Here is an 18,239-nt window from a genome sequence, read left to right on the forward strand (position 1 = left end):
GGGAGACCTGAGTTCGATTTCCTGACCATACACCTAAAAGAAAGGACATACTACCCAGCAATCCCACTAAGGAATTGAACTTAGGAATGTGAACAGATAGTTGCATGCCAGTATTTATAGTGTCACTGTTCACAGCTGCCAAAAGATGGAAGCAGCCCAACTGTCCATCAACAGATGAATGGATAAACAAAATATATATACATACAATGGAATATTATGCAGCTGTGTAAAGAGACAAGGGTCTGATGCATGTGATAACATGGAGAAACCTTAAAGATACCACGTTGAGTGAAATTAACCAGACACAGAAAGACACTGATTTCACTGATATGAAATAATTATAAGAAAATTCTTAGACTCAGAAACCTGACTACAGGTTATCAAGGGCTGGAGTGGGAGTACAGAATGGGTGATTAATGCTTAATTGTTACAGAGTTTCTAGTTGAAGTAATAGAAAAATTTTGATAATAGGTGATGGTGATGATGGCACATTGTGAAAATAATTAACACCACAGAATTATATATTTGAATGTGGTTAAGAGGTAGAAATTTTATGCTGTAAATATATTACTAGAATAATTTTTTTTAATCTATAGGACTGTACAACACAAAAAAGTGAACCCTAATGTAAACCATGGACTATAATTAATAATACAATTGTAACAACTTTGTTATAATTGTAACAGAATTGCCACATGAATACAATGTGTTAATAATAAGGAAAACTGCATGTGTGAGGGGTGTTATATGGTAACTCTATTTTCTCTATGATTTTTCCATAAAACTACAACTTCTCTAATTGAAAAACAAAAGCTTATTACAGAGCTACAGTAAATAACACTGGGATATTTGCATAGGGTTAGACCTATAGATCAATGAAATAGAGAGTTCAGAAATAAACCCTCACATTTACAATCAACTGATTTTCAACAAGGGTACCAAATCAATTCCAAGGGGTAAGATAGCCTTTTCAACAATTGGCAATGGAATAACTGGATATGCATTTATAAAAGAATGAAGTTAGATCCCTTTCTCACATAATACCAAAAAGAAAAAAAAACCTCTAAAACAATCATAAATCTAAATGTAAAGGCTAAATCTATAAAACGCTTAAAAGAGTAAATCATGATCTTGGATCAGGCAGTGATTCCTCAGATATGACACTGAAAATACAAGTGACCAATAAAAAGGTAAATTGGATTTCATCAGAATTAAAAATTTGTGCTGCTGACTGTACCATCAGGAAAATGGAAAGACAATCCGCAGAGTGGGAGAAAATATTTGCAAGTCATAGATCTGCTAAGGGACTTGTATCCAGAATATATAAATAATTCTTACAACTCAATAATAAAAAGACAACCCAATTTAAAAATGGGTAAAATATCTGAACAGATGTTTCTCCAAAGAAGATATAAAATGGCCAATAAATAGATGAAAAGATGATCCCCATCATTAGCCATCAGGGAAACATAAGTGAAAACCATAATGAAATCATCGCTTCACACCAACTAGGATAGCTGTCATCCAAAAGACAACAAGAGTCGGTGAGAATTTGGAGAAACTGAAATTCTCATACACTGCTGGTATGAATGTAAAATGGTACAACCATTTTGGAAAATAGTCTGGCAAGTCCTCAAAAGGTTAAGCATTGAGTTACCATATGACCCAGCAATTCTACTACTAGATATACCTGGGACAAATGAAAACATACGTCCACACAAAAATGTTTACATGAATGTTCATAGCAGCATTATTCATAGCACCCAAAAAGTGGAAACAGTCCACATGTCCATCAAGTGGTGTATGGATAAATGAACTATGATATATCCATACTATGAAATTTTTTCAGCCATAAAAAGCATTGAAGTACTGATACATGCTACAACACAGATCAACCTTGAGACCATAGTACTAAGCAAAAAGGATAGTCTTAAAAGACTACATCTCTATGAAATGTCCAGAACAGGCAAATCTGTAGAGAGAGGAAGTGGATTAGTGTTTGCCTGGGGCTGCAAGGGTTGGGGAAATGCAGAGTGACTCTAATGGATATGGGGCTTCTTTTTGGGTGACGAAAATTCAAAAGTTGTGGTGATGGCTTCACAACTGTGAATATTCTAAAAACCACTGAATTTTATACTTATTTAATTAGATGAGTTGTATAGTATATAAAGTACATCTCAATAAAGCTTTTATTTAAAAACAAAAGATTGCTGAGGTCTGAGGTCAAGTTCTTGAATGTCATGCTAAGGAATTTGTGATATATTTTGTATCTAAAATGAAGAAACCAAAGGGGGAAAGGAATCAGTGATGATTAAATAGGTTAATACATGTCCAGTTCTTAGGCCAGTACTTGTCATGTAATAAGAAATATATAAATATTGTTCTTGTTATTTCAGATTTATATTTTAGAAAGGTCACTCAGGCTATAATGTGGAGAGTGACTTAAGAGGAGGAAGGTAAAACTGAAAGCATTATTATTTGGAAGACAATTACAATCCAACTGTCATACGGAGTTGATGAAGGCAGAACTGTTGTAGTGAGGATGGATTTGCAGTACTATTTCAGGAGGGTAATTTGTTTATTGTTACACTAGGTAATTTGTTTACTGTCGCATTGGTTGGGAATTTATTTTGCCTCCATTTCTTCTTTTTTTATATTCTTTCCTTAAATTGTGGATAATAGTGGAGGTAGAATTGGATTAAAAGAAGATATAAATGTTAATCTGTTAGAATGTATACATTTTATTCTGGATATATATTATTCTGGAAGATGAAGTCAAAGGATCATTCCAGGAATGGCCAACTTTTTATTGCTTAGTAGTGCTACTTCATTCACACACTTCCTTTACTTCATGTGTGTGAACTAAATCTTCCCCAGGTACAGATTTCTCACCCTCATTTACCATTAGTTTATAAGAGCTATTGTTTTTTGTTTGTTGGTTAGTTTTTATTCTTACAAACAAATACTCCACCTTACCCCCTTCCCCTCCATTCCTCCCTTTTCCCATAATCTCTAATCTGCTTTCTATCTCTGAATTGGCTATTTCTAGTCACCTAAGTGATATCATACAATTTCTATCTGTATGTGCCTTGCTTATTTTACTGAGCTTAATGTTTTTAAGGTTCTTCCATGTTGCAACATATCTTATAACTTCACTTTCACTTTTTTTATGGCTGAATAATTTTCCATTGTGTATATGTACACATTTGTTGATGGGCGCTTGGATTATTTCCACTTTTGGTTATTGTAAATAATGCTGCCATAAACATTGATGTACAAGTATCTGTTTGTGACCCTGTTTACACACTTTTGGGGTATATACCAACAAATGGGTTGCATGGAATTGTGTAATTTGATATTTAACTTTTTGAGGAACCGCTATATCGCTTTCCACAGTGGCTGTACCATTTTCCATTCCCACCAATGGTGCACTAGAGTTCCAATATCTCTGCGATCTCTCTAACACTTATTTTGTGTTTTTTTAATAATAGTCATCCTTGTGGGTGTGTAGTATATCTCATTGTGGTTTTAATTTGCATTTCCCTAGTGCCTAATGATGTTGAGCATCTTTTCATCTTCTTCTTAGCCATTTGTATATCTTCAGAGAAATGTCTACTTAAGTCCTTTGCACATTTTTTAATTGGGTTGTTTGTCTTTTTTTGCCTAATTTTAAAAATTATTTATATATTTTAGATATTAAGTCCTTATCCAATACATGGTTTGAAACTGTCTTCTCTGATTTTGTAGGTTGCCCTTTCACTTTCTTGATAAAAGTGTTTAATTTTGATAGAATCAAATGTATTGTTTATTTTATTGCTTGTACTTTTAGTGTCATATCTCAGAATCCATTGCCAAATCCCAGGTCATGAAGATTTGCCCCTGTGTTGTCTTCTAAGAGTTTCATAATTTTAGCTCTTTTGTTTAGGTCATTGATCCATTTTGAGTTGATTTTTTTTGTATAGTGTGAGGGTAAGGATCTAACACTGTTCTTCTGTTTGCGAGTATCTAGTTTTCCCAACAACATTTGTTGAAGAGAGATTATTCTTTCCCCACTACATGCCCAAAAGTCAACTGGCCATAGATGTGTGGGTCTATTTCTGGACTTTAAATTCTGTTCCATTGATCTATTTGTATATCTTTGTGGCAGTAGCACATTGTTTTGATTACTGTCACTGTATAGTACAACTTGATATTGGGAAGTGTGAGTCCTCTAAGCCTGTTCATCTTTTTCAAGATTGTTTTTGCTATTCAGGGCCCTTTTTGATTCTATATGAATTTGAAAATTGTTTTCTTTTCATTTCTGAAAAAAAAGCATTGAATTTGTATATTGCTTCAGTTAATACTGCCATATTAACATTAACTCTTTTGACCTATGGACATGGATGTCTTGCCTTCTTAATTTCTTTCAGCAGTATTTTGTAGTTTTCAGTATTTGGTTTTTTGTTTCTTGGTTAAATGTATTCCTAAATATTTTATTACTTTAGATCATTGTAAGTTGTCAGTATTTTTAGATACTGTAAATAGATTTGTTTTCTTAAGTTCCTCTTTGTATTCTTCATTGCTAATATATAGAAACACAGTTGTTCCTCCTGTGTTGTTATTTGCCCTGATATTTTGCTGAAGTCGTTTATTAACTCTAATGGTTTTCTTCTGGCCCTCATTTATTCTTGATAGAAGCAGTATCTCAAAAAACCAAGCATCACGTCATGAAGAGCATGTGCAGAACATCCGTCGATTTCATGAATCCCTGCATCAGGGAGAGGCAGCCCTCCCAAGTAATGACAAACTGAGTACATCACCTTTATCCTCCCATACCTCCCTTCTGAATTCTCTCAGGTAAGTCCCCAAGAAAAGACACAGGAAGCCATAGTGGAGTACCAAGTGAATGGGCAATAGCAAGATACATACTATTCTTTTATCTGCTGCCAGTGCTCTCAGAGGTTTAGCCATTGCTCTCATGCGTATCAGTGCCAGGTTGGTCCCTGGAACTTCATAGGACTCGCATAGATGAATCTATCTCAGCTTTGTGGCCTTTGCTTGGGAGCTCTATCACTCATCCAACTATAAACACAGAAACTTAAAGTTATTCTCCAAAACTTAATATTAACCACCCTCACATCTACACAACCATATGTCTCCTTTACAGTTTGCAAAGCCTCATCTTGCCCCCTATCCTTATCTTCACAGCCTCCAAATCAGCCTCTGTCCTGTCCCTTTCTTAGCTTAATCAGCATGTAAGCCAGAGAATTACTGTGAGAAATGAAAAGACCAATATGGGTCATTTAGACCATCCCCTAGGTAATTTCTAATGAGACGTGTGGTAAAATGTAAAGACCTGCCTTCAGAGTAAGATAGACTTGAACTCCTGTCCTGACTCTGCCATTCCCAGAGGGGGATATAGCCATGTTGCTGGAGAAGTAATGCACTGTGATAAGAGCTACATATTTGGTGAAGAGTTTTTCCTTGGTCAAGGTTTAACAGCATCCTGGCTTGGTCACAGAAAGATTAAAGAAGTCTTCTTTGAACTTGTCTTCAAGGGAATAGGGTGACAAGCAGGCAGGACAATCTGCATAGAAATAGCATGTTCAAAAACTCAGAGGTTTGGTAGAGCAAGTCCAGTTTGAAGAAATAACAGAAGTGCTGCCAGGATAAAGTTGAGCATAAGATGCAAGGGAAGAAACAAGGCAAGTTATGTAGGGGTCATATCATGAAGGACTTTGAATGTCAGGCTAAGAGTTTGAACTTCTAGAACAATGATTCTCAAATGGGAAGTGATGGGAGGGAAGAATAAGAGAGTGTAAAGTTTGGTAAAACATTAAATATAGTTTATATTTAGGGAAGAAAACTAACCTATTCATTTGTTTCATAATGCAAACTCAGAAAAGTTGGCAGAGTCTTTTTGGTTGGTGGGACACGGGCTAAAAGTGTTAAGCAACAGTGATATAAGCAGTGGGAAACTGCCCAAACCAATATTACAAGTAAGTAATATGTTCAAATTCTCATTTTAGTAAGATGTGGAAATTGGAGGCTAAGTAAAACTGTTACTGTTTGGTTGCACTTGATTGGGTCATTCACATAACATATATTGAAACCCACTGAAAAAGGAGAAAAAAGACTTTCTTTGGTTCTAGAGCAGTTTCTCTGAACCTTGGTGCTGTTGATATTTTAGCTATATATTTTGTTGTGGATCCTATTCCTGTCCTTTATAGGATATTTAGCCTCTAGATATCAGTAGATTCTTGCCTTAGTTGTGACAACTGAAAATGTCTCCAGACATTGTCTCATGTTTCCTGGAGGACGCAATTCTGCTGTAGAGCAGGAATTCTTGAAATTCATTGTTTATCAGAATCACCTACTAAAGGGCTTGTTAAAACAATTCTGATGGTCTTAGATGGTTAGGTCTAGGATGGGGCCTAAGAATTTGCATATCAAACAAATTCCCAGGTAATGCTAATACTACTAGTCCTAGAACCAGGCTTTGAGAGCCACTGACCTAGAGGAATTCTCTACCAGCTGGAGATTAAACAAGATAATTTGAATTTGCATTACTTCCATTGGTTCACACAGAGCCCTACCACAATATCTCATTTGAGTTATAAGGATCTCAAAAGACCTGCAGGTGAAGTATTAATAATCCTGTTTCACAGATAATAAAAGTACAGCTTGGTGTTAGTAGGTTAGTGTACCATCATTGTTCTGCCTCCAGAACCTCTGACATGGCCAGTAAGTTTGCATATTTTTTAAAGTAGCACACCAGTTGACATTTGCTCGAATGTTCTTACTGTAGGTATTTATCCATGTGACATAAACCAGGATAAAGCCATGGTGATTTGATAAGAGTCATGACTTCTATTGATAGAATAAGGATTAGCTCTACCCACTCATTTAATTTTTAAAATCTCTTTTGAGATTTGGTTTTGACTCTTAAGACATGAAAAGTTGTTCCTTAAACACAGATAGAAAGGGGGTTGCAAGGGTAGATCAGTAGTAGAATTCTTGCCTGCCATGAGACCTGAGTTCAATTCCTGGCCCATGTATTTCCCCAAAAAACAAACAAACAAAACAAAAATTCAACAAATGGTGCTGCAATAAGAGGACACTCACATGGAAAAAGAATGAAATGTGACCCCCACCATCAGCATACCAAGAAAAAAGGATAGAAAGACTTCGAGTTCACTTCGCAGGTATTTAGTGTCTTTGTTGGACCAAGTACATTGAGTATAGTAAAGAAACAGAAATGTTTGATATATCATCTTCTATTCCCAGATACTCTTGGTCTACTTAGAGAAATTGAACTAATACATAGAAAATAAGGGAAAATCTAAGACAGAAAGTGTGATGGGGATACCAAGAGTAAAGGAATTTAAGAGAGAGGTGGCCCACTGAGAGGTATTAAAGTCTTGGTTCAAGTGGTAGAATGTTGGGGAACATAAAAGATGCTTGTCACTCCAGAGAATGACCCTTTTGTGCTCTTTTCCCTTCTTTTCTTACAGAAAGAATCTGAGTGAGCTAGATCAGATTCAGCAGTACTTCAGCCAGAAGCTCACCAAGCCTTTCCTACCCCTCAGCCCTCAGGCTCGTAAGACCATGTTGCAGTGCCAAGAGAGCAGTAGGGACCAGCTTGGGCCAGAAGCGAATGGTCTAGACCCTGAGAGCCAATGCATCCTAGAGAAATCCAATAACCTGGTGTTACAAGTCAGCTCTTTAATCACGGGTATGACTCAGAACCATTCTTGTTGGGAAACAATGGTCATTGGGTACCCATTCAAAAAGTATTTGTATATCTGCCCTCAGACAAACCCTCTGAGAAATAAAGACTATCTTCCTCTTAAAAGGAGAGGCACAGTCTTAAGTAGCAAGTAGTAAGACATAGGAACTGGGACAATGGAAAGAACATTGGATTGGGAGGCAGGAGACCCGGATGAGGTATTTGACTTTGAGTGTATCCTTTTCCCTTCTTGAGCTTCAGTTTCCCCAACAAGAAAAAGACGTGCATTATATGACTGATTTCTCAATCACATTTCATGAACTGATATCACTTTATTTTCAAAAATATCAACTACAAACTTGTAATAAAATTCTGATTCTCAGAACCCAAAAATCTGCACTTCTTAATAAGTACCTCAGATGATTCTGTTGGTGGGGCACAGGCCACTTTTTGAAAAACACATTAGAACAGCGGCTCTCATTTTGGTTGCATATTGGAACTATTTAGAGATCTTTTAAAAATCCAGATGCCCAGGCTGCACTATAGGTCACTTGCATCAGAATCTCTGAGGATGGGACCCAGGCATCAGTATTTTTAAAAATTCCCCAGATAATTCTAGTGTGCCAAAGTTGAGACTGTATTTACAAGTCTTACCTAAGTATAAGAATCACCTGGAGCACTTAATTTAAAATATATATTCCTGCATTCTGCTGAATCAAAACCAGTGCTAAGTCTAGAAATCTGTGTCAGGCAAGCTTTGGGGAACACTGAGTAATCAACCATATTGGCATATTTAGCACTTGATATAATTTTTGTTCTAGCAAAATGTGTAGATTCAACATAGGGATGAATAAGTTCTGTTTTCTGCACTTAAAGAAGAAAAGAAAGAGCCATGATTGATATTAGGTAAAACCTCCTTCCTACCCTCTTTCCCCAGATACCCAAGCTGTTGCTATCCAGGGCTCTAGACATACGCTATTTTCGGCTTCCACTTGCTTGAATATATGCAGTCAACAGTTTATTGAGCAGCAACTATGCAATATCCTATTACCAATTCCAAGAGGATACAGTGGTGGACAAGACAGGATTTTGTCTCTGTCTTCGTCAAGCTTACAGTCTATAGACAACCAACCAAACATCCCCCCAGACGAAAAGTATAAGAGCAAAATAGGAGGCTCATTTAGGGTAGAGGTGGAAGAAAAACTAGCACTTTAATGGATTATATTAAAAAGGAGAGAATAGAGAATTAAAGAATTGATTTCTCAATGTTCCCCTGGAGGCCAAGCCTAGGAGTTTAATACTTATCCTTGAAGTACACAGGGAGTCTGGACAAATGGATGACAGAATGAGAATTGATTTTCACAAGGACAGAATGAATTTGGAAAGGGAAAGATAATTGAATCCACCATGCCTCAGTACTTTTGTTTTTTAATGGATCATGGAAAAAGTGGATAGAAGTAAAACTTGAAAGTGAGTTACTGAGTGAAGGTTTCATTTATGCCACACACATCTATGTGCCGAACCTTATTTTTTAAAAATATTTTTGTTGAGAAATCTTCACACACATACATTCCATACATGGTGTACCATCAGTGGCTCACATTATCATCACATACTTGTGTTTTCATCACCATGATCATTTCTTAGAACATTTGTATCACTCCAGAAAAAGAAATAAAAAGATAAAACTCATACATCCCATAGCCCATACCCCTCCTTCTCATTGACCACTAGTATTTCAATATACCCAATCTAGTTTACCCTTTGTCCCCCTATTATTTATTTATTTACCATATTTTTTAACTCATCTGTCCATACCCTGGATAAAAAGAGCATCAGACATAAAGTTTTCACAATCACATAGTCACATTGTAAACGTTATATCTTTATACAGTCATCTTCAAGAATCAAGGCTACTGGAACACAGCTCAACACTTTCAGGTACTTCCCTCCAGCCACTCCAGTACACCATAAACTAAAAAGGGATATCTGTATAATGATTAAGAATAACCTCCACTGATGTAAATGTTCTGAGAAATGATCATGGTGATGAATATACAACTATATGATGATATTTTGAGCCATTGATTGCACAGTATGAATGTTCATATATTAAGAATACTCATGTTGAATGTTAATTGGTTTTATTAATAAAAATTTTTTTAAAAAAGAATAACCTCCAGGATAACCTCTTGACTCTGTTGAAACCTCTCAGCCACTGAAACTTAATGTTGTCTCATTTCTCTCTTCCCCTTTTTTGGTCAAGAAAGCTTTTTCAATCCCTTGATGCCAGTCCCCACTCATCCCAGGATTTCTGTCCCACGTTGCCAAGGTGATTGACACTCCTGGGAGTCATGTCCTACGTAGGAGGGAGGGTAGTGAGTTTATGTGCCAAGCCTTTTTGCTGGGCGCTGAGACATAACAAGAATCTTGTGATCTCTGCCTTTGAGAAGTCTAATGGGAGAAACATACAGAGAGATTATTACATGATAGCATGTTCTTAAGTTCTTCCTTATAGAATTAAACTATATACTGATCCCATCCAGCTGATGCATCTGGGAAGCTATTAGAAGGAGATACAGGAGAAAAAGGCTTTGAAAGATAGGCTGGTTTGCAAAAGGCAGGAAGACTGCTCCAAGTCAGAGTAGTAGTTCACGCCAAAAGGAACAGGTTCAACTAGATTTGCTTCCTGGTTCCTTTTTCTGTTTGAAGGTAGGGATATTCCATTTTCAGACTCATTGCTTTTAGAGACCTAGAAATTTCCAATGTTTTAAACTCAGCCAATACCTTCTGAAAGTTGAGCACTCTGTTAGGTGTCATGAGGGAAATGTGATACCTACTCTCCAAGAGTCAAATTTCCCTCACAGTTCCTGACTTTCTCCTCTCAAATAATTATGCAAATGTATATAATTTACTAGGCCTATTTATTAAGTGTTATATGTGCACCAACCATTTTATGCCATTTATCTCATATGTTCTTTAACATAACTGTGAAATGGGGGTGCTAATCATATTTTAAAATAGAGAAACAGATTCAGAGAGAATAGCCTGTTCATGATCACACTGTTAACAAGTAGTGGTAAGAATTGGAACCCAGGATTGATATGCTCCAAAACCTATGCTGTGTCCAACACACTGCTGCATCCATTTTCTCTGTAAACTTCCTCTGCCTTTATCGTTTGAGTGATAGATATTTCCTTGCCTTTATTTTACAAGTAAAATAAATAGTTTTAATAGCTGTCATCAAATAGGTAAATAAGTGAATTCTCATTTTGGTTTTTAATATAGGTAATTACTGAAGTAAATGGAAGCATGAACATGCCTGCCAGGACTCCCAGCTCCCAAGAATTCCTGAGCATGAGCAGATAGTCTCTGAAAGCGTTTCCACAGATGTATCCACAACTATAAATAGATTAGATTTTGATCCTCTGGTATTAGAATAAAGTGCTAGAAATTGTACTGCCTTGAATATAGTTTCAATGACTCTTGGGTGGATTATCTGTCTTTAAGATTTGTTCAAAGTCTGATTACAAGAATACTTCTGAAGCTACAAGCTAATGTCGAAACTTGAATAATCTATGGTTCTGCTTTTTGTAATATGAGTGATTATCTGTTGCTGTTCAGATCTGCAGACTATCACCAGGAATTCTCAAGCAACTTTTTCTCACCAAGCCAGAGAGGTTACCATCCTCCCAAATGTTCAAGACACAGAGGCCATACAAGAACGAAGCAGAACTCCAGACCAGTCATTGGCAAGAGCTTCAGATGAGGGCACAAATTCCCTGCCTCCCTCTACCCTTGAAGAGACTCCAAATGGAAGAGGAATGCTCCATGAGTCCCTGGGAAATATAGCACCCATAAATGACGCTGTGTCATCGGCGTTTACAAGAATGCAAAGCAGTGAGGACACTGAGGCAGGCCTAGCATACAGCGATGAGGACTTTGAAGAAGACATCATTGAGCCCAGAACTCTAAATGAAATCACCGTTGTGACAGACAAAACTAGCCCTTGGTCCAGTTTTGTATCAGATACAAGTGAAGTCATCAGCGTTCAGCCTGATGAGGTGCAGAGGGAAATCCCCCATTACCCTTCTTCAGAGCCTTTTCCCAGTGAGGAGCTCAAGGTCAGAAATAACACTCTGTCCAGCTCAGTAAAGGTCAATCCCTACTTGCCTATCCAGGGTTCTCCTAGCCAAAATCATGATCCTCGTAAGGACGAGACTTCTAAGGCCAGGGCTGGAGATCCTGCCTCAGCAGACCCTCAGCTCATCCCACACTTGACACTCTCAGGAACCCAACAAAACATGTTTATTGGATGGAGCTCATCAAAAGCAGGTCAAGACAAAGAGCTCAAGCCAGAGGCCCAGACTGAGAATGAAACTGCTTCCAGTGAATTAAGTGACTCTACTGAAAGCTTTGAGAAATTCCCTCTACACATAGCCTCTCAAAGCAGAAGGGAAAACCATAAGGAGCCACCCATCAACTCCCCTGACATCAGGCAGAAGCAAGTGATTACTGGATCAGAAGTGTCCACAAGACAGAGCTGCCTCCTGTATCCTTTGGCATTGCCCACAAGTTGCCTCTTAGACCATCTCTAGGCATTTTGAATACTCATGCTTAGGCTAGCCTAGCTTGTGGGCCACGAGTGTAAACAGTGTCCACCCTCATGGAATGCACTGAGAGGCATGGGAAGATCCTTTTTTCAAATATCTCTGCCCTGACAAGATGCCTACAGATCTACATTAATGCCAGTCTTCTGAAACCTATAATGCTTCTGAATGGGTTTAGATGTTGGTAACACGTTCATTAGTCTAGCCAAGCCCAATCTGATTAAGGCGAGGCTCTGGAACTAAGGAGTTAAATAAAAGTGGAGGGCATAGAGAGGAAAAAAAAGGAATACTATTGATTGAGCATTTACTATGTGCCAAGCACTTTATGTACATTTTTCAGTGAGTCATTGCAGCTTTTTTAAGGTGTAGGTATCATCATTTCTGTTTTGCAGGTAAGAAAATTGAGGCTCAGAGTTATAGTGACTTACCTTACATTTAATTTTTTAAAATGGCAAGTGATGGAGCCAAGGGTAAATGAACACCTTTGAGTTGAATCTAGTGCCCAAGCACTGTAATGGGAAGAAGGGACACCTGACATTCCCCTTCTCCCTCCTTTGAAATGCAGGCTGGCATGTTATGGAGAAAAGGCGACACTTAGATCATTATCAGCCCTCCCCACCTGTAACCTAATTAACTGATTAAGATCACGCCTCTGGTATCCTGACAACAAGCTGGTAGATGAAGCAGACTGCTTTATTGAATAGAGATATTTTTCTACTAGAAGTAAAGGGGTAGCAGAAGCCAGGAGCCTTCTAAACAGAGCTTCTTATTACTTATGAAGCTTCAGGCATATAGTTTAACCTTTCTTCATCTATAAATGAAGGTACTAATCCCTTACCCACCAGATAAGCTCTCCAAGTTAGGGACCTTGTCTTTTTTCTGTGTTCCCAGCATCAGATATTGGACAGAGAGGGATCAGTAAATATAGATGGAACTGAATTACCATGCTTTCACAGAAGTGAGAAAATCAAATGAGTCTAAACACTTGTACACAATGCACAGATGGAAGGCATAGAGAAACCTAAGGATAGGGTACATGGACGCAGGAAACGCTTAAAGTTGGAACTGGCTGGAGACTGAGCACCAAAAGCAGGCTGCCTCCTGTGGAGTTCTTTTCAGTTCTTATTCATCCTGGCTTCTGCATCTCTACCTTTACAGTCAAATTTAGTTGTGCTATTGAGCAGACATATATGCACATCTCCTAAGAGTACTGCTTTAATTTGGACCTTCCCAGCTGTTCATTCCTTCCAAAAATAAGTATTGCCAGACTCTGATGTCAGAGATTTGAATCAGACCTTACCTCTAGAAGTGACCATTATGACATAGAAGACAAACAGGTCATGACAGTTTATTGTTCTAGGTGCTACGATGAGACATGGACAGAGTCCATGAGGGAACAATAGGAGTTAGCTGCCATAACTCTGCAAGGAAAAGTCTTATTCAGAAAGAACTGTGTGCAAAGGCATAGTCAGGTGAAAAGCCTAACATATTGACAGTAGTTCACTGTAGCTAGAGCTCAGGGTGTAAGTGGGATGATGAGAGGTGAAGCGCAGGACCTGGATTTTAGAGGACCTTTATGCCTAGCTGAGGTGCACAGTAGGGAACCTGCCTTCTGGGGCTCACATCCAGGTTGGGTGGACCAGCTGTATCCACTGCATCTTCTGTTCCAAGCCTCTTATTAGACCCCTTATTTCTGGATGTGAGCAGAGAGCATCCAGGAAGGCAAGCCCTTATTTATTACCAGGCATCTCCCTCCAACCTAATACACTGTTTCTGGAACTTCCCGCCCCCACCCTGTCTGACTGACTTCTGACAGGTCAGTTTTGGGCCAGCAAGTCCTCCACAAGTATCAACAATTTCTACCTACCAACCTTACATGAGGCTCTAGGGAAGAGTAGTAAGGTGACTGAAGGGAACTGTACCATCTCTCTGCCCTTGAGAAACTTAAGGAATATCGAGGGGAACAAGTTGAAAATCCTATCAGACTAAATAATCAAGCCTTAATCTGTGATACAGACCATACTCTAGGATATGAGGATGAAGGGATTACTGTGGGCTAAGAGTAGGAGAGGGCATCCCAAAGGAGGCAGGATTTGAACTGATACATAAAGTATACACTGATTTGTTAGGAGCGAGCCAGGCCTTCTGAGTAAAGGGAGTTGCTTGAGCAAAGGATTCATGGATAGGAATAAGTTAGGAAAAGAAACTTGACTGCCCGTGATTGAGGTCAATGGAGATTCTGATCTGGCAAGGAGATAAGACTTCTGGGCATTTTTGTCCCTTAACTGCCATTTTAGCCCAGAGCCCATTGTGGTGCCCAACTTCTTTTTGCCTCCCCAGCAGTTGGAGGCCTCTATGCGGATACTGTCGCTTTCTGCAGATTTGCCACCCCAGACCACAACAGATCAGGTAAGAGAACAGCCACCTAACCTTCCTTTCTCCTACAGAGTTGTCATCACCACTTCTGTAAAAAATATATACAGAATATAGAGCTGACTTGGGTCATCTTCCTGGGAAGAACAGCATTGATCACTCTTTAAGCTTGTACTGAACATGTTCTGTGGGCCCAACAGTGGGCAAGGACTCAGAAAAAGTGAAGAAGAGCAAATGGTAAGAGTAGGTTATTGCCAGCTGAGACAGACATGTCCAAGAAACAAATAGTGCAGAAGCATAAAAGCAGTGTTCAGCTAAGAAATGCAAACTGAGTGCTGTGGGAGCTCCAATTAAGCAAAGGCAGATATGAGCAAAGGAGGCTTCAAACAGGAGGTGTACCCTCAGGGGGTCCTTTACAAGTGAGAAGGTCTAGATGATGAGAATATCATCAACAATGGTACAGCAATTTCCTGAATGCAGAAAACCTTATAACTGTTCATCATTCAGCTGAGTTAGATAGTTGGAACCCTGTTGCAAATCCCAGCTCTGCTCTTTCTGCCTTGGCACAGCACCAGGCATGCAGTAGGTGGCAAAAAAATAAGCAGTACTAACTACTGCTTCTCTAATTGTTCATCATTTATTTCTTAGCACTAGATATTTGTGCTAAGATGTAGCAGACATTGTGGTAGATGCTGAGGATATAATAGTAAGTATGAGAGATAAGGCCCTACCTTCATGTAGCATAAATTCTACTTAGACCAGTAAACGAAATATAAAAGAAAATATTTACAGATTGTGATGAGTACTGGGTTCTCTGATAAAGCACAAGATTGGAACATAGAAAGTGGCACAATGAGGTTGAAGAGCCTAGGTTATACAGGATCTTATAAATCATGGAAAAGAATTTAGAAGCAAGGGGGTAATAATGCAGCTTAAATTTTCAAGAGCTTACTCTAGGTACTGAATGGAGAATGAGTTGTCTTTTGGATTTGGCAGCATGGAGGTCACTGGTGATCTTAAAAGTGATTGCAGCCTGCCCATGCCAAAAAAAAAAAAGTGATTGCAGTGATATAGTGGAGACAGGAACCATAAATTACTATTTATGTGCCAGGCACTATTCAAGGCCTTGGAGTGAACTAGGCACAAAGCCCATCTACCTTGTGGAGCTTAAAAAAGTTTCAGGAAGTGGTACATGATGTGAATAAAGTATTAATAACAGCTCTTTATCCAATGCTTACTGTGTACTAGGCACTATTCTAAGTACTTCACATATGTAAACTCATTCAATTCTGATAACATAGTTAGGTAAGTACAATTGTTATCCCTATTAACTAATTATAGGTAATATTGTTATCCCTCTAAAGCTCAGAGTTTCCCATACAGACCTGCGAGGTAAGTATTACTATTTCTAGTTTATATATAAGAAAACTGAGGTGCACAAACATTAAGTCACTTGCCCAGGATCACCCAACAAATATGTGGTAGATCTAGGATTTAGATCTTGTGACTCTGAACTCCAAGACATTGCGTTATTTGGTATATGAATCACTCTAAGTGCTCACAGAACTCATTTTTCATCAAATTTAATCCTCTCCTAAGGGAAGAGAGGTGCCACTCCTTGCCTAGGAGATTCTGCAATTTTTTGGCCTTTATTCCTATTTTGGTTTGTGGTCACCAGCCTGTCTTCTCCCTCTTTGCCTCTTCCTTTGCACTTCTCACACAAGCCCATCAACATTTCTGCTAGGGTCATATGGCTATGTACAGAAACCAAACACAAGCTTTGTAACTAGACAGTCATGAATTGAAATCTTGCATCTACTACTAAGTAGCTAGATGATCTTGGGCAAGTGACTTGACCTTTCTGAGTCTCAGTTTCCTTATAAGTAACATCAGGCTAATAGTTCTTATATAATAGGGTGATGGAAAGAATTACTTTAGAGGGAAAATGTAGGTCCTTAGTTTCCTTCCCTCTTCCCTTTGTAGCCAAATGAGTGAAGTGTCAGTGAGTCAGCCCCGTAAGAAGGGAAGTTAGTGAGCCACTTTTTCTGAACTGTCATCCCTCACCTCTCAAGCAGAACCGCTGTTCCTGCTTTTCTGCCTGTGCCTTCATGACTTATCAACCCAGAGGGGGATGTATCATCTTTGATCTATTAAACATAAGATGCAAAGCACATTAGAGGGAGTTTTCACTTCAATTAAAGGAGCAGTCTACTTTTGAGAAGGCAAGTCTCATATACTTTTCAGCCTTTTTTTTTTCCTTGCCCTAAATAAACAAAACAGCATTGTTTGTTTGCTGCTCTCAGGGCCACCTCTCTCTTCAGGACCTCATTCTGGATCCTAGTTTGTGGAATAATGGTCACAGTTTGCTGGAATTGCCCCAGTTTTAACATTGAAAGTTATGACCTGGAAAATCCTGGAAATGTGGTCACCCTAGTTAGTGATGGGTATATTTGTTGCCTTTGTAGTAGCATATTTTCTCAGTCTTATGCTCTTAGATGGCTGTCAACCAGTGCTGGATAACCTAGGAAGCAAATCAAATACGTACTTTAGGGCACTAGCAAGCAGATATCAAAAATTAAGAGAAAAAAATAGTTAATAAAAATTATGAAAGAAACAAAAATTTATAAAGGATTGCCCCACAGTGTTGAGGCCTCTTGCCTCTCACCTTTTTATTCTCGCAAGAGTTCCCTCATGTTCTGTCACATGCACTCCTAATAAACTTGCTACCTGCTTTAAAAAAAGAGAGAGAAATTGTTCTTTTTTAGAGCACTGAAATAGTTACCGTGGGATAAATCAGAAGCTTGATTGATATCTTTATACTTATGGTTTATTTTAAATTTAATTGTGAATTATATTTGTGCAGGGACACCATAAATCTTCTCAGAACTTAGAGTCTCTGAAGGTCTTAAAGTGGCCTCATTTTGAATAATTTCAGGCAAAAAAAATTGTCTTTATATTTACCCACATGCTTACCATTTCTGGTATTCTTCATTTCTTTTTCTATCTGGGATAATTTCCCTTTAGCCTGAATAACTTCCTTTAGAATTTCATGAAGTACAGATCTACTGTTAACTAATTCTCTCAGCTTCAGTTATCTGAAAATGTCTTCATTTTGTCTTCACTTTTTTTTTTTTTTTTTTTCTGTATGCTGTATGTTGGGGTCACATTTTGCCTTCACTTGAAAGATACTTTCACTGGATATAGGATTTGGAATTGAATTTATTTTCTCTTTTAACATTTTAAATATATCATTCCCTGGTCTTGTGGCTTCTGTTGGTTCTTGTGAGAAGCAACCATCTTTATTGTTGTGGCCCTAAATGTAATATGATCTTTATTCTCTGGTTGCTTTTAAGATTTTCTCATTAAAAAGTTTGGTTTTCGAAAGCTTGACTATGATGTTCATAGTTGTGGTTTTCTTATTTTCTATTTAATTACCCAGCTTGAGTTCATACATATTGGAAAATTTTTCACCCATTATTTCTTCAAATATTTCTTCAGGACTCCTCTTTCTCTTGTCTTCTTCTGGGACTCCACTTACCTATATGTTA

General features: G+C 38.1%; 1 protein-coding gene and 1 long non-coding RNA gene across 8 annotated transcripts in view; one reads left to right on the forward strand and one right to left on the reverse strand.

The window, feature by feature from the left end:
• C2CD3 (C2 domain containing 3 centriole elongation regulator) overlaps window positions 1–18,239 on the forward strand; it is a 235,253-nt gene that overhangs the window by 196,635 nt on the left and 20,379 nt on the right. For 5 of the 7 annotated variants that reach the window (XM_077113600.1, XM_077113596.1, XM_077113601.1 and 2 more), the window contains 4 exons: window positions 4,675–4,836; window positions 7,494–7,714; window positions 11,333–12,260; window positions 14,616–14,727. In XM_077113600.1, the coding sequence (XP_076969715.1) occupies window positions 4,675–4,836; window positions 7,494–7,714; window positions 11,333–12,260; window positions 14,616–14,727 (1,423 nt within the window). Of the gene's footprint in view, window positions 1–4,674; window positions 4,837–7,493; window positions 7,715–10,996; window positions 11,304–11,332; window positions 12,261–14,615; window positions 14,728–16,766; window positions 18,214–18,239 lie in introns of those variants that run through there. The other 2 variants (XM_077113599.1, XM_077113604.1) reach the window with 2 other exon arrangements.
• LOC143644521 (uncharacterized) lies at window positions 1,882–17,428 on the reverse strand. The gene is made up of 3 exons (XR_013156744.1): window positions 17,357–17,428; window positions 16,756–17,212; window positions 1,882–5,061 (listed from the first exon to the last, which is right to left on the reverse strand). It is a non-coding gene; the product is annotated as an uncharacterized LOC143644521 (long non-coding RNA).

This window comes from Tamandua tetradactyla, chromosome 8 (genome assembly GCF_023851605.1).
Source record: "Tamandua tetradactyla isolate mTamTet1 chromosome 8, mTamTet1.pri, whole genome shotgun sequence".
Taxonomy (NCBI): Eukaryota; Metazoa; Chordata; class Mammalia; order Pilosa; family Myrmecophagidae; genus Tamandua; species Tamandua tetradactyla.